This window comes from Ornithorhynchus anatinus, chromosome X3, assembly GCF_004115215.2.
Source record: "Ornithorhynchus anatinus isolate Pmale09 chromosome X3, mOrnAna1.pri.v4, whole genome shotgun sequence".
Lineage (NCBI taxonomy): Eukaryota > Metazoa > Chordata > Mammalia > Monotremata > Ornithorhynchidae > Ornithorhynchus > Ornithorhynchus anatinus.
Window position 1 is genome coordinate 1,934,711 of NC_041751.1, and position 16,680 is coordinate 1,951,390.

General features: G+C 47.3%; 1 protein-coding gene across 1 annotated transcript in view; it reads left to right on the forward strand.

The window, feature by feature from the left end:
* The window catches only part of GABBR2 (gamma-aminobutyric acid type B receptor subunit 2), a 211,613-nt gene that overhangs the window by 97,137 nt on the left and 97,796 nt on the right, over window positions 1-16,680 (forward strand). The window contains 3 exon segments of the mRNA XM_029053600.2: window positions 10,628-10,729; window positions 15,099-15,164; window positions 15,802-16,002. Of these exon segments, the coding sequence (XP_028909433.1) occupies window positions 10,628-10,729; window positions 15,099-15,164; window positions 15,802-16,002 (369 nt within the window).

Sequence of the window (16,680 nt, forward strand, 5' to 3'; positions counted from 1 at the left end):
CCAAAAGGCTAAATTTCCAAGTTTTTAAAATCGGTATTGGACGTGTACCTAATTAGCAAAAGTTTAAAAAGACTGATGCTTATGCAAATGAAGTTTCGAGATGTGTCATTTTGTTTGCAAGCAGGTCTGTTCTATCCCATGGCCCAGTTGTAGCTAATTAGAGAAGCACTGGGCCTAAATGGACAGAGCCATGGGCCTGGGAGTCAGAAGGGTCTGGGTTCTAATGCCGGCTCTTCCACTTGTCTGCTGGTGACCTTTGGGCAAGTCATTTTCACTTCCTCTATGCCTCAGTTACCTCATCTTTAAAATGGGGATTAAGACTATGAGCCCCATGTGGGAAGTGGACTGTGTCCATCCTGATTACTTGTATCTACCCACCCCCCTTAACAAGACTGCCTGCTGTGTGCCGAGCACTGTCCTGAGACCCTGGGAGAGTTCAGTAGAGTCGGTAGACATAATCCCTGCCTTCCAGGGTCTTAGCATCTAGTGAGGGGAGGTGGACATTAATAGAAATTAAATAATTAAGATACATAAATTTGTCAATATTTGTCCTGCCTAGCCAGTTTGTCAGAAAACCACATAGACGAAGCAAGTATCCATGGAGTTATCGGTGATTCAGCTGTATTTATTAAGCACTTACTGTAATTAGGACGTTTCAAACGATTGATTCTTTTGAGCGCTGTATAAATTTGGGAGGCACATTCCCTCCCCACAGTGAACTTACAGTCTAGAGGAGGAGACAGATGTTAATATACATAAATGAAGTGCAGATATGGACATAAGTGCGTCTTTCAGACATTTACGAAGTTGGACCCTGAGATTGCGCTCTTAGATTTCCGTTTGGTCAGAGTTCAAAGCCCGGTTGAGGCAGTCGCGTGGTCTGTCAGCCTTTCCAGAAGACAGGGCGGCCCTGTGGATTCACGTTCTACTTATCTGTGTGTCTGTATATCTTTGGCTCCATGGGTTACAAGAATAAAGCTCCTGGTGATAGTGTTTTCTCTCTCCTTCATCTGTCATCTGTTAGTTGGAGATGATGATAAGGTAGAGGATTGCACCACATCTGTTCCACATCTGGCAAGTTTCCTGAAAGGCAGCAACTGCTTTTTGTTCAGAATGGCCTCACACCAAAGAGAGGAAGAGAGGGGAGCTGTATAAGAACAACCGGGGTGATGTTATTCTTGGTTTCTAGCCCAGGCCATGTTCTTTGAATTCATTTGATATTCTTTCCCAAGTGACCGTGTTTCTCCCAGAGGCAAATGCTGTTGATTGATTTTGCTCTCTCCAGCTGTAGCATTAAAATAATCTATAAACTTAGATTCATCTCTTGTTAATGGTGCCATAAAATCTATTCCCTTCACCCTCAGATAATGATGTGCATTTTTTCTTGTGTAAAAAGGAAAATCTCTCATTTTGAGCGCAGTCCTCTGGACCGTATAAGAAACACATAGGTTGCACTCTTCTGGTTTCTGTAGGGAAATAGTCAATCCATCAATCAGTCAATCGTATTTATTGAGGGCTACAGAGAGCAAAGCACCGTAATTAGCGTTTGGGAGCGTGCAGTTCATCAGAATCGGCAGAAATGTTCTCTGCCCTCGAGGAGTTGGGAGAACAGGTAGTTTGGTTCTAATGTGCTGTGAGGCACGTATCACTCTCGTGAGTTAGCGTAACACAAAAGTATACCAGAAATTCAGGACCAAAGCTCCAAAGTGCTAAGGGTTGTGGAGCTTTGATTTACAAATATATCTTCTCTTTAAGTGGGCGTCCTTTCTGAAAATAAGGAGTGAATTGATTTTACGTTTCTTATTGAGACTAACCACATTCCTGGCACCAGGCTAGACTCTAAGCTTCTTGAGAGAAGATTTGGGGCTACTTATTCATTCATTCAATCGTATTTACCGGGAACTTACTGTGTACAGAGCACTGTACAAGAACTTGGGAAAGTACAATACTAACAGTCACATTCCCTGCCCACAATGAGCTTACAGTCTAGGAGTGGGGGAGGCCAACATCAACACAAATCAACAAAATGACAGATATGTACATAAGTGTGCTGTGGGGCTGGAGGGGTGGGGGGAAGAGCAAAGGGAGAAAGGGTGATGCAGAAGGGAAAGGGAGGTGAGAAAAGGTGGGGCCTCTTGGAGGGATGTGTTTTCAATAAGGCTTTGAAGATGGGGAGAGTAATTGTCAGATTTGAGAAGGGAGGGCCTTCCAGGTCAGAGGCTGGATGAGGGCTAGGGGTCGGTGGCGGAGATCGAGGCCCACTGAGAAGGAGTGAAGTGTGAGGACTGGGTCGTAGAAGGAGAGGAGCGAGGTGAGGTAGGAGGGGGCGAGGTGGTAGAGTGCTTTAAAGCCAGTGGTGAGGAGTTTTTGTTTGAATCCGAGGTGGATGGGCAACCACTGGAGTCTTTTGAGGAGTGGGGTGACGTATACCAAACATTTCTATAGGAAAATGATCCGAGCAGCAGAGTGAAGTAGGGATTGGAGTGGTGAGAGACAGGAGGCTGGGAGGTCAGTAGCCTCTCCCAAATGCTTAGGATGGGCCACAGGTCTCATGGAGGCGACTGCTGCTTCATGAAAGATAGGATGGCTGGTACTTGGCCCTGCCTGCTTTCAAAGGATTCCGATAAAGGAGAAGCAGCATGGTCTAGTGGAGAGAGCACGGGCCTGGGAGTCAGAAGGACCTGGGTTTTAATCCCCGCTCCGCCACTTGTCTGCTGTATGACCTTGGAAGGACAGGCATTTTCCTATGCCACGTAGGAAAGTGGTCTGAGAACCTCAGAGCGTGAGCTAGTACCCCGACATTAAGCTTTCAGGCTCCCTGGAGCGGTGAGGTCACAATTCCTATGATCCTCTTGTGGAGATGCCGCAAAGCACGGGGACCTGGGTTCAATCCCACCCCCAGCTTGTCCCCACCGGCTTTTTTTCCCAGGCTGCAAGGTAGCGGGATCATCGGTTCTCAACTTCGGGCGGAATTCTTGGTGAATGCTGGCTTCTGCCGTTTGTTTTCCCGAAAAATTCTGTCCACCGAAAACCCAAATAGATTGAATGAATCACTGCAGTTGGAAAGCACAGCAAAATGGCTCCTCGAGCAGGCCATCTGTTCTGACCAGTTCTCATGCGCTAGGCGTCTCCGCTGATCAACATCTGGTAGGATTACAATCTCCTCAGAACAACAAAGGATTTTATCCCTTAATACTTACATTCACTCTGCCTCCCCGAAAAAGCCACCGCAAATCTTCGCTAAATGCAAATGCTCCAACGATGCTTTTAGCTTGCAACTGGTAAAGTTTGTTTTGTGTAAGTAATAATAGTTTTCCCTTGTATAGTGTCTTTGAAAAGACCATCTCAAATACTGTGTTTCCAAACATTACTTAGCCTCTGCTAGGAATCTCTGGAGAACATATTTTTGACTTTGGTTGGTGAAGGAAAAGGAGTAAAAAGTGGAGAAGTTAATATGAGAGCGGAGGAGCTGGGAGGTTCTGACTCTATAAAATAACCTCACGACTCTCCAACCATCCAGATGGTGGATTTGGGAAGTTGTCGAGAGCTGACGAGGAGCCAATAATAAGGGAGCAGAAAGGACTTCAGGCTAGGTCTGAGAGTCTTCGTTTTGCTTTACGTGGTTTTTTTGGGGTGGTGTTGGTTTGTTTTTAATGGTATTTGTTAAGTGCTTACTATGTGCCAGGCACTGTACTAAGCACTGGGAGAGATACAAGCTAATCAGATTGGACACAGTCCCTGTCCCGCATGGGGCTCACACTCTTATCCCCATTTTACCCTTAACCCCGCCGTACAAGCTGATAGGGTTGGACACAGTCCAAGTGCCATGTGAGGCTTACGGCGTTAACCCCCATTTTACAGATGAGGTAAGTAAAGCCCAGAGAAGTAAAGTGGCATGCCCAAGGTCACACAGCAGGCAGTTGGCACAGCCACCGTTAGAATCCAGGTCCTCCTGACTCCCGGGCCCGCCCTCCATCCGCTAGGCTACGCTGCTTCTCGTGCTGTATTTATTACATGCTTACTGTGGGCGAAAACCCATGCCGAGGGTGGGGATAATTACAAGGTAAACAGATTAGACACAGTCCCTGTCCAACTCAGGGCTCACAATCTAAATGGAGCTAAACAGGCACAGGGAAGAATTACAGTAAAAATGACAATAAATTACAAAATCAACAATTCAAGATGACAGTATTAAATAGCGTGGCTATACACAGGTTTTTAGAGGTTAAAGTAGCTATTCATAGTTCTTTTACTCATATTAATATCTGTCTTCCCAGGGAACATAATAATAATAATTATGGTATATTTGTTATGTGCTTACTATATACCAAGCAATGTTCTAAGCGCTGGGGTAGAAACAAGTTAAGTTGGACACAGTCCCTGTCCCACATGGGGCTCACACGCTTATCCTCCTTTTACAGATAAGGAAACCAAGGCACAGAGAAATTAAGTGACTCACTCAAGGTCACACAGCAGACATGTTATGGAGTTGGGATTAGAACCCAGGTCCTTCTGACTCCCAGGCCAGTGCTTTATTCACTAAGCCACGAGCGTGTATACCTACTCTGTTGTATTATTCTCTCCCAAGCACCTAGTACAGTGCTCTGCATGCGGTAAGCGCTGAATAAATACCTTGATTAGAGGTAGTCCTCAAATTCTTCAAGGCCCAGAAACAGTCTCGGTTTACAGTCAGTCAAACAGTAATATCTATTGAGTTCTTCCCAAGGTCACGCAGCAGACAAGTGGCAGAGCCGGGATTAGAACCCAGGTCCTTCTGCTGCCTTATGGTGCTCTGAATCCACTAGTCCACACCGCTTCTCTTCACTTGGGAGAATACAATATAAGCTAATTAGTTAAAATATTATGAATTATTATGGCGCTCCGATGGGCGTCAACAGAGCTGGATTGGTTTGGGGAATTTCTGGTCATGTAGGGGCTGGGGGACAGCGAGTGTTGTTGTGGAGAGCTTTGACCGCTTGCTATGACCAGCTTTCGCCTGCAATACCTTCTGTCACAGTTAAGCTCAGAAGGACTGAAAAGCACTAAATTGAGGAGGAACCGACAGGAAATATATTTTTCCTGAAAGATTGTGCCCTGGTGCAATCAATATGGGATCTATTACCACATAAAGTTGTCTGGGAAGAAAATATCCGTTGGGCTCAAGGTGGCTTCACGGACAAGAGGATTGAGGGAGGTCACCAAGGATGGGCGTCTGGGGGAGCCTCTCATTTCCCCTCTCCCACCCCCCTTGTTCCTCCTTTAGTGGACACTTCAGCGGCAGAATAATTGGTCTGGAGAGATCCTGGGCCTGACCTGAGATGACTTTGGCCATCACCATCAATTCTCTGACGTCCCATCTCCTCTCAGTCCACCTCCTTCCGAGGGACCCTCTCTCCCCTCTTTCGTCCCCATGTCCCTCAGCGCAGATTTATCCCTCTGGGCCGAGTCATCTCCCGGCAAGACTGCTGGGCTGAAAATCCCAAGCCCTTGTCCTTCCTTTTGACAATCCTGCTGGGTGGCTTCAGGCGGAATGCCTCAGTTGCCCCAGCTGAAAGGATGGACCGCCGCCCGCCCCTATAATATGGTTTAGTCTGGCCAGCGAGGGTCCAGCCGGGGACAAGAGAGTCAGTCGTATTTACTGAGCACTTACTGTGTGCAGATCACTGTTATAAGTGCTTGGGGGAGTACAATATAACAATATAACAGACACATTCTCCGCTCACGAGTCTAGGCGGGGAGACAGACATTAATATGAATCAATAAATGACAGCTATGGACATAAGTGCTGTGGGGCTGGGAGGGAGGATGAAAAAAGGGAGCGAATCAGGGCGACGCAGAAGGGGGTGGGAGAAGAGGAAAGGGGGGCTTAGTCAGGGAAGGCCTCTTGGAGGAGGTGGGCCTTCATGGAGACTTTGAACGGGGGGGAGAGTCATTGTCTGTCGGATTTGAGGAGGGAGGGCGTTCCAGGCTAAAGGCAGGATGTGGGCGAGAGGTTGGCGGCGAGATAGGTGAGATGGAGGTACAGTGAGAATATTGGCATTAGAGAAGCGAAGTATACGGGCTGGGTTGGAGTAGGAGAAGAGACTGAAGGGAGCTACAAGGAAGGGTGCGGGGTAAGAGAAAGATTCAACGGAGTTGTTTGTTTATCCCGATTTCCTGCTTACATTAGAGCTGTCAGTCATTATGGATTGTTCCCCTCGCTCAGGAGAGCTTTGCAGTTGTTTTTTTTTAATGGTGTTTGTTAATTGCTTACTGTGTGCCAGACACTGTAAAACTAAACAGGTTGGACATAATTCATACCCCACAGGGGGCCTCACGGTCTTAATCCCCATTTTACAGATGAGGTCACTGAGGCCCAGAGAAGTGAAGTGACTTGCCCAGGGTCACGCAGCAGGCATGTGGCGGAGCTGGGATTAGAACCCAGGTCCTTCTGACTGCCAGGCTCATGCTCTATCCACTAGGCAACACTGCTTCTCGATTTTTAAGGGTGGTGTTTCCCCTCCAATGACCACTTTTACTCTGCCGGTTATGCGGGCGAAGTTTCTGTGTGGTCTACTACCATTTAGCTATGGGCCGCACGTTTTGCCTAGGCCTCTAAAAGCCTGCGTTTGATGGCTCCAGGTTTTTAGCAGGTCAATATTTTTAGCTGTTCTTTTCAGCTTTTTCCTCAACTAAGTTCCAGGTTCCGTTTTCCAAAATTAAATATCCATGTTGCATTTCTTCCCCCCTCCTTCCCTAGCAAGAATGTTAAATTTAATCAGGTTTCGGTCACTGTTGCAGAACGGCTCTCCCACATACACCTCCTAGCCAGCTACTCTATAATCAGCAAAAGTAGCAAGCAGAAGTTGTGAACATACTTGAAATTGCAACTGGCCAAAAGAGATGCAACTCCCGCCTTTTATTCTGGTACTTGTTATTTTGGGGTGCTTGTTAAGAGCTTGCTGTGTGCCAAGGACTGTTCTAAGCGCTCTTAATAAATGCCCTAAAAACACATCCAGACCCCACTCTGTCTCTCCTTCTTCCCTACTTTGACGTTTTCCCTGGAAGAATCACCTCCTCACCCCCTGCTGTTCTCGCAATGAAATATCATTTATTCATTCTTTCACTCGTATTTATTGAGCGCTTACTGTGTGCAGAGCACTCTACTAAGCATCTTACTGACACCAATCAGTCAATGGTATTTTTTTGGTATTTATTAATAGTTAACTATATGCCAGGCACTGTAATAATAATAATTGTGGTATTTGTTAAGCTCTTACTGTGTGCCAGGCACTGTACGAAACGTAAGGGTAGATACAAGCTAATCAGATTGGATCAAGTCCCTGTCCCACATGGGGCTCTCAGTCTTAATCCCCATTTTACAGATGAGGTCATTCATTCATTCATTCAGTCGTATTTATCGAGCGCTTACTGTGTAATTGAGGCCCAGAGAAGTGAAGTGACTTGCCCAAGGTCACCCAGCAGACAAGCGGCAGACCGGGGATTAGAATCCGGGTCCTTCGGACTCCCTGGCCTATGCTGTATTCACTAAGCCATGATGTGCCTTATTTATTGAGTGTTTTCTAGGGGCCAAACACTGTACTAAGCATTTGGAAAAGTGCAATACAACAGAGAAGATGGGCACGATCCCCGTCCACTAGGAATTTATAGTCCCCAGGGGAAACGTGCCTTAAAAGAGACTGCAGGCTAGTGGAGGGGAGGGAAATTGTCTACCGACTCAGTTATTTTGTACTCTTCCAAGCACTTAATACCGGGTTCTGCACACGGAGCTGAATTAAACGTGATTGATCGACTGACTGAAAATAGAGTAGGAGCAGGGGAAACCGTGCAGTATAAGCATATTTACATAAGTACTGTGGGACTGGGGTGGGTATCGAAGTACTTAAGGGGTCCTCAGCCAAGTTCGTAGTTGTCACTTCCTTCCCGGGGAAGGCGCTGGCTTCCGATAATGACCATTTCACTGGCTTTTTCAGGTTGTCACTTCCCCGATGGCTTCTCTTTTTATCTGCTCCTATTAGGGACCGTCTTCTTAATTACCTAAGTAGTGCCCACTTCAGGCAGGGCTTCGCCGCTTTCTCTTCTCCCACCCTAACCCACACACGCACAGAAAGTGGCGGGGGATGCCCACGCCAACAGGAAAGCCGGATCTTTAGAAATCGGAAAGTTAGACGTGCAGCGCCCGTGGCCGGGGGCCTTCGGCCTTTATCGATCTCATCGAATAGATGCAGCGCCAGATGGGAGAATCCATCGCTGGTCTGAAATGGACACTAGTTGACCTCGGACTCGGATTCCTTTCCGGGTGAATCACGTCGATGTGCAATCTCTGTCAGGCTGGCAAAGCGGCAGCGCCCGACAGAGCTTCTCCACTTCATTTCCACTCCTGGTAATTGTTTCCCATTTCCTGCCGAGTACATTTACCTAACGCAGATTCAACGGAGTGGAGACGTGCCTTGAAATCCCACAAAACCATTGTGATCTTCCAGACGACCGAGCGGGCCTTTCTTTTAAAGGACGGCTAGAATTGCTATCAGGAGCCATCGCGGTAATGCAGGACTCGGGTTTTTAGCAGCTATAAAAGAGGCATTTACCACTTGTTTTGTTATCTGAAGAGGAGGCTGCTTGCTCCCTATTTTAGGTCTGAGTCACGCCGGGAACTGACAATTCAAATTCAGGTTATGATAGGATCGTGGAGCCAATTACAGAGGAGGACAAGCAGGTTAAACTCGCCTCCCTTCGTTTTTTTTTTATCCCCGTCTCAGAGCCACTTTTCAACACTGTCAGGGTTCAGGGACCCGCTGGGAAGTGCCCAGTTCCTGGCCTAGCCGGGCTTCACCTCCCCAGTAGCTCCTTCTGGCTTGTCGATCAAATTTATTGAGCATTTACTGTGGGCAGGGCACTGTACTAAGCGCTTGGGAGAGTGCAATATAACAAAGTTGGTAGACACATTCTTCGCCACTCATAATCACTTCTCAAGTCACTTCACTTCTCTGTGCCTCAGTTACCTCCTCTGTAAAATGGGGATTAACTGTGAGCCTCACGTGGGACAACCAGATCACCCTGTGTCTCCCCCAGCGCTTAGAACAGTGCTCTGCACATAGTAAGTGCTTAACAAATACCAACATTATTATTATAATGAGCTTACAATGTAGAGTGGGAGACGGACGTCGATATTAATAAATTACGGACCTGGCTTAGCGGCAAGAGCCCCGGGCTTGGGAGTCAGAGGACGTGGGTTCTAATCCCGCCTCCGCCACCTGTCTGCTGTGTGAGCTTGGGCAAGCCACTTCACTTCTCTGTGCCTCAGCTACCTCATCTGTAAAATGGGGATTAAGACCGTGAACCCCACATGGGCCAACCTGATTACCTTTTATCCGCCCCAGTGCTTAGAACAGTGCTTGGCACGTAGTAAGCCCTTAACAAATACCATAATTATTATTATTATTATTATATGTACATAAGAAGCAGAGTTGCCTAGTGGATAGGACGTGGGCCCGGGAGTTAGAAAGACCTGGGTCGTAATCCCGACTCTGCCACTTGTCTGCTGTGTGACCTTAGGCAAGTCACTTCACTTCTCTGGGCCTCGGTTATCTCGTCTGAAGACCGTTAGCTCTATGAGGGACAGGGACCGTGTCCATCCTGATTAGCCTGCATCTACCCCCGCGCCTAGTACAGTGTCTGTCACATAGTAAGGGCTTAACGAATCCCCGTAAAAGCGTGCCGTGGGGCTGAGGGAGGCAACAAATTTTAAGTGTAAGCGTGACGTAGAAGGGAGTGGGAGAAGAGGAAACGAGAGTCAGTTCCGGAGAGTCAGTGCTCGCGGGGCTTGCAGGAAACGGGAAATTTCCCCCTCCCACCCTTGGGTGCCACCCTCAGAGGTGACTCCCTGGAGAGGATGGTGTTTCCTCTGTGTTTCCTGCAACGACATCTCTAAAGGCAGCAGCGGAGGCTGACAGAACTGGGCAGGAGTGAAAGATTATGGAAGGAGGAGGATTGACTTGGGTTCTGGAGCCGGAGAGAAGAGGGAAAGGAAGGGCGAGATTGCAGATTGGGTCGTAAGAGATTAGGACTGTGGCAGGAGGAAAGAGGATAGTGGGATGATTCCCCTCTCAGCAGAAGGCCAAGAAACAGAGAGTGGGTGTATGTGTGTGTGACAATTAGGTTTAGGTTTCCTGACTCTTAGGAAACAGGTGATTTATGTACAAAGTTGCCGGTGCTAATTGAGGACTGACAGAGCTGCCACAAGCTCCCAAATTACAGCGACTTGCCAGAGTAAAATTCAAATCGACATCCTCTTACACTCAGTTCTCTCCTACTTTTCTACGTCTTAAATATGGCAGCGAAGCTTCCTCGCTTCCGGTTAGTTGAGTAGTTTTTACCGTGAATTTTAGTATTCAGAGATTAAGCGGTTATGCAAAACCCGATCGATTTATGGTTTTAAGTGAAGGTATTATTGTTTAATGCAACTCAGTACAGCTGAGAAGAAAGAAAAGTCCATTTTCTCAAGGCTCTTTCAGGGAGAAAATCGGTTCCCTTAGCATCCTGTGCGTTTGAATTCCATTTTCTGGAAATACGGTGTGTGCCAGGAGTTCCAAGAGAATGATTTTGCCGTTCTCCCATTTGCTGGCAGGTGAGAAATGACCTGACCGGGGTCCTGTACGGTGAAGATATAGAGATTTCGGACACCGAAAGTTTCTCCAACGATCCGTGTACCAGTGTCAAAAAGCTGAAGGTACGTGCGGAGGGAAGTAAGAGGACGATGGCCGGGTGAGAGGATTCGGATGAATAGCGCTGTGAGGCTCGCCGTGGGCAGGGAATTCATTTAATTGTATTTATCGAGCACTTACAATAAATAACAGTAAACGGAAACATTCTCTGCCCACAACGAGCAGACGGTCTAGAGGACTGTGTCTTCCAGTTCTGTTATATTGTATTTTTTATGGCATTTGTTAACCACTGACTGTGTTGAACACTGTTCTAAGGGCTGGGGGAGGTATACAAGTTAATCAGGTCCGACCCGGTCCCTGTCCTGTTTGGGGCTCTCGGTCTAAGTAGCGGGGAGAACGGGTGTTGAATCCCCACGTTGCCGTTGAGGAAACTGAAGCAGAGACAAGTTGAGTGTCTTGCCCAAGGTCACAAAGTGACCGACTGACAGAGCTGGGATTAGAACCCAGGTCTTTCTGACTCCCGGGCCCATCCTTTTTACACCAGGAGACTCTGCTTCTCTCGTACTTCTCACAGATGCTGAGTACATGCTCTGCCCGCAGTAAGCCCTCCATAAATAATGAGGATGGTATTTGTTAAGCACTTACTCTGTGCCAGACACTGTAGTGAACGCTGGGGTAGATCCAAGCAAATCAAGGTGGACACAGTTCCTGTCCCACGTGGGGCTCACCGTCTCAGTCCCCATTTTACAGATGAGATAACTGAGGTTCAGGGAAGTGAAGTGGCTTGCCCAAGGTCACATAGGCGACACGTGGTGGAGTCGGGATTAGAACCCGTGACCTCCTGACTCCCAGGCCCATGCTCTCTCCGCTAAGCCGTGCTGCGTCTCGAAATGGGATCGATTGATTGACTGATGAGAGTTTATCATCCCGAGTCCCAGATTTATTGCATCCAGATTTATTACAGGGAAGACAGACACTGTGATAAATTACCCGTGAGGGGAAGCAACAGAGTATAAGGATGTGTAAAGAAATGCTGAAGGGTTGGGGTGAGTTTCTAAGCATTTGAGGGGTACAGACTCAAGGGCATGGGATCGGGAGAGAAGGGTAGGGGATGGCAGTGCCAGTCTGTCCCCTTCAGACATTCGGAAAACCCGTAGGCAGCTACCGAGAGGTAGCTCTTTCCCAACAGCCGCCTGGGGGGTCTTTAGGCGCCAGCCTATGTCCCTCTTGCCTAATGCCTGCTGCCCTTTGTTCTAGGAGCAGAGGCTTTAAATAACTCCCCTCACCACCCTCAGCCCTCCAGCAGGAGGGCAGATCAATTCCAAGATGCCTCAAAGCCAACTGGACTCCGGGCCCCTTTAAACCTAGCTTGATTTCCTCGGTGAGAAATGGGCCCGATCACTTCCTAGAGGTCTTTTAGATGAACTTTCGAGATCGGGCGTGAAACATCTCCTCAGAGACATCACTTCTGAGAATAGCGTGTCTCTTTTCAGAACAGGTGCACACTGCACCCTACTCTCTGAACTTTCTAAACCACAAGACAAGTAATCGAATCCTGGTATTGAGGAGAAGCACCGTGGACTAGTGGAGAGAGCACGGGCCTGGAAGGCGGAGGACCTGGGTTCTAATGCCGGCTCCACCGGTTGCCTTCTGGGCGACCTTGGGCAAGTCGCCTCGCTCCTCTGGGCTTCATTTTCCTCATCCGGAAAATGGGAATTTTATACCTGTTCTCTTAGACTGTGAGCCCCATGAGGACGGGGACTGTGTCTGCCCTGATTAACGTTTATCTACCCCGGCGCTTAGAACAGTGCTGGACGTGAAGAAAGAGCGTAGCAAATTCTCTAATTATTATTAAGGATCATTGGCTTCCCCGCTCAAGGAGTGATCTGCCAGGATCGAACTGGCTCCATCTCCGGGTGAGACATTTGTCACGAGGCCGAGGGGACTTTTCTGGAAGGCTCCACGTTGTCCGTTTAAGATGGAAAGTGGGGAACCAGCTCACTTGGATTTACCCTCAAGAATCTGGGTTTTCCTCCCGAGACTCAAAGTTCCTTCGAGTGAAGCTGGCACCCAGCTCGCTGTTAATGGCAAATGGTTTTCAGTGAATCGGTCCTCTCCTGACCCTCGTTGGCTTTTCATTCTATCCTCCCTAAAAGCAAAAAAGAAAAAACCCAACACAACATGACAGATTTTCCGGATGACAATATGCCTGTGAAGTGAAACCGTAGAAATTCTGAGCGTGCCGTAGCTCGACCGTCAGCGTTATTTTTAAACTTGAGTTTGCAGAAGCATCCGGCAATAGAAGATGAAAGGCTCGGAGCAGGGGAGGTGCTTAGAGACAGCGTGCTCCAAAGTACCCTGTTCTATTTATGCACATATATATATAGTATTTGTTAAGCACTTAGTACGTGCCAGGCACTGTACAAAGCGTTGGGGTAGATGCAAGATCATCAGATTGGACACAGTCTGTGTCCCACATGGGACTCCCAACTTTAATCCCCATTTTCCAGATGAGGTAACTGAGGCCCAGAGAAGTGAAGTGACTTGCCCCAAATCACACAGCTGACAAGTGGCAGAATCCAGGCCCTTTTGACTCCCAGGCCATGGCTCTAGCCACCAGGCCACACTGCTTCTCTAGCTTGGTGGCCTATTCCGATGGTCTCTCTCTTCCTTTGAATTTTTACTTTATTTTGTTCTCAGAGTTTCCTTTGTTACCTTCCTGGAGAGGAAGGATCAGTCGCCGTTTGCAAAATCATTTCCCTAACCTTGCAAGGCGGGGGCCGAGCTGAACTTCTCAAATGAATCGGATCTAAAAATAGAACCAAAATAGATGATCAAGACTTATGTAGGAATTTTGCTTTTCTCATTTCCCCTGTTCTTCCCCAATCTCTTACACTCGTCCGTCCTCTCAGTGGAGGCCCAGATTAGGCCAGGAGCCCTCGAGGCAGTAAGCTCGTTGTGAGCCGGGAATGCGTCTGTTATATTGTTGTATCGTGCTTTCCCAAGCGCTTAGTACAGTGCTCTGCACACAATTAAGCATTCAATAAAGATGATTGAGATTGACTGAGGATTCAGCTTTGGGCAGCTCTTCCCTCCACCGCAGCCCTGTTCGGTCCGAGGCTAGATCAGGAGATTGATCAAGCTGTCGATAGTATTTACTGAGCACTTATTGTGTGCAGAGCACTGTACTAAGCACTTGGGAGACTACATTACAGCCATATAACAGACGCATTGCCTGCCCACAAAAAGCTTATAGTCTAGAGATGAGGAAGGAAGGCCAAACATACAGTGTCCCTCTAAGCTGGTATTTGTCCTGTCCGTTCTCTGACCGAAAATCAATGTTCTTAGACACCGAGAGCTCTCTTAATCATTTTTTAATGGCAAAAGCATGCCAAGATGCTTCACCCTTTTCCCTTTCCTTTTTGAAAGCCAAGATTTTGGAGATAGAAGAGCCTCTACTTGTTCAGTATTATTACCAATCGTATTTTTTGAGTGCTTACCCTGGAGCACTGTACTAAATGCTTGGGAGAGTACAATATAATAATAGAGTTGGCCGACAGATTCCCTGCCCACAAAGTTCTGGGCTTGAGGGTGGTGAGTCCAGGCCCTGTGTCTGGTGGTTCCTCTGGAACGTATTTACCAACTCTGTTATATTGGATTCTCCCAAGCCTTTAGTGCAGTGCTCTGCACACAGTAAATGCTCAGTAAATACCAGATTGGTACAAGTGACCTTCCGGTCCCCCAGCTGGATCCAAGAGGCTAAACCCACTGGGTTTACTTTTCCCTAATTGAAAGTTCATTCTATTCCCCGACAGTGGTAGAAAACAGAACAATAAAGTGGTGTGAACTTCCTCTGGTGGATTATGAAGCAGTATGGCCTAATGGAAAGAACTCGGGCCTGGGAGTCAGAGGAATTGGGTTCTAATCCCGGCTCTGTCGCTTGCCTCCTGTGTGACCTTGGACAAGTCACTAAACTTCTCCATGCCTCAGTTCCCTCATCTGCAAAATGGAGATTCAATACCCGTTCTCCCTCCTACTTAGATTGTGAGCCCCATGTGGGACCTGATTATCTTGTATCTTGTGCTTTGAACAGTGCTTGACACACAGTTAACACTTAAAAAAACCCACACTTATCATGATTATTATAACTTGGTTCAAAGATCCATCCAACTTCATTTCGGGAAAATCACTCCGGGAAGCTAGGAATGTTTCAAAACCTGTTTTAATCATACAAGTTCACACTTGAAGAATGTCCCTGGCTTCCTATCAGGGGATGTGAAGGAAATGTCTTAAGATGCTGTTTTTAGAAAATTGGTGCTCAGGGAGAAGGAGCTGTGGCCTTTCGAATCATCCCCCTACAGTACTTGATCCACTGTCTTACATGTTGGGAATGTTCAAATACATTTAAAGTGTGTGCTTGTCTTTGGTCCCCAGGGCAATGATGTCCGAATAATTCTTGGCCAATTTGACCAGAATATGGCGGCTAAAGTATTCTGCTGTGTAAGTAGATGCCTATTCGCTTGGTGTGGTTGGGGGAATGATTCCTAAGAGTGTAACAAACTTACATCCGAAGTTCGAATAGTTGTTCTGTAAAAGAATTTTACCTTGGTTCTCTTATCACGGCAATTTTTCCTCTCAGAGCACCATGACTGAGTCGCCAAGAAATCTTCGAATTAGAAAAGAGAGATTTCAGGCTTGTGCCTCTGCTCCAAATCACACCTAGACTCTCTTCTCTAGCTAGACTCAGGGTGGAGTCGGATGCAGCTAAACACTGTGGAGGGTGGTTGGAGGGGTTTGGTTGGTTTTTTTTTTTAATCAAAGTACATCTACTTATCTGCTCCTGTGATGAAAACCTTTAAAAGCCATAGATCAGAACACAGTCTTATCCCGAAATAGGATAGTGGTGATACTATCAACAACAGTAGCAAAACAAAAATTCCTCGAATTTGTCATTTTTCCCAAGCATATCCACATCAATTAGCCATGTTGTTCAAACAAGAAATGCTGTTCCACCGTTTCCATTAAAAGCAAAGCAGACTCGGGAAAGAATCGGGTGGGAAGTTTTATGGAAGCGGTTCAGGTGATGTTTGGCTTCTGAGTTTTTAGCACTGACTTGGTTCAATCTTTTGAATTTCAGGCGTACGAGGAGAACATGTACGGCAGCAAGTATCAGTGGATCATCCCGGGCTGGTACGAGTCTTCCTGGTGGGAGATGGTCTATTCTGATGTCAACTCATCCCACTGCCTCAGCAAAAACCTCTTGACCGCCATGGAGGGCTACATCGGCGTGGATTTTGAGCCACTCAGTTCGAAAGAGAATAAGACCATTTCAGGAAAGGTGAGGGCCCTCTCAGATAAAACATCCGCAAATGGCCTTTTAATGTCCATTTTAGAGACAGTTTTAGTTTGTATAATAATAACTATTATTATGGCATTTGTTAAGGACACTGCGTGCCAGGCACTGTACTGAGCACTGGGGTGGAGACAAGCGAATCAGGTTGGACACAGTCCCTGCGTCACCTGGGACTCACAGTCTCAATTCCCGTTTTACAGATGAGGTAACTGAGGTGCAGAGAAGTGAAGTGACTCGCTCCAGGTCACGCGGCAGACAAGTGGCGGAACTGGGATTAGAACCCGTGACCTTCTGACTCCCAGGCCTGTGCTCTAGCCACCATACCATGCTGCTTCTCTGGCAGTTATGTCCCTGCCATGCAGCTTACCCAGGGCAGACCTATCCTTGGAAAGTTTTCCAATATTCTACTGCTCTTTCTGGAAAATTAGATCAGAACGTGAGATTTAATAATGGTGGTATCTGTTATGCGCTGACTATGTGCAAAGCACTGTTCTAAGCGCTGGGGGGATACAAGGTAATCAGGTTGTCCCACATGGGGCTCACAGTTTTAATCCCCATTTTACACATGAGGTAACTGAGGCACAGAGAAGTTAAGTGACTTGCTCAAAGTCACCCAGCTGGCAAGCAGCGGAGCTGGGATTAGAACCCATGACCTCTGACTCC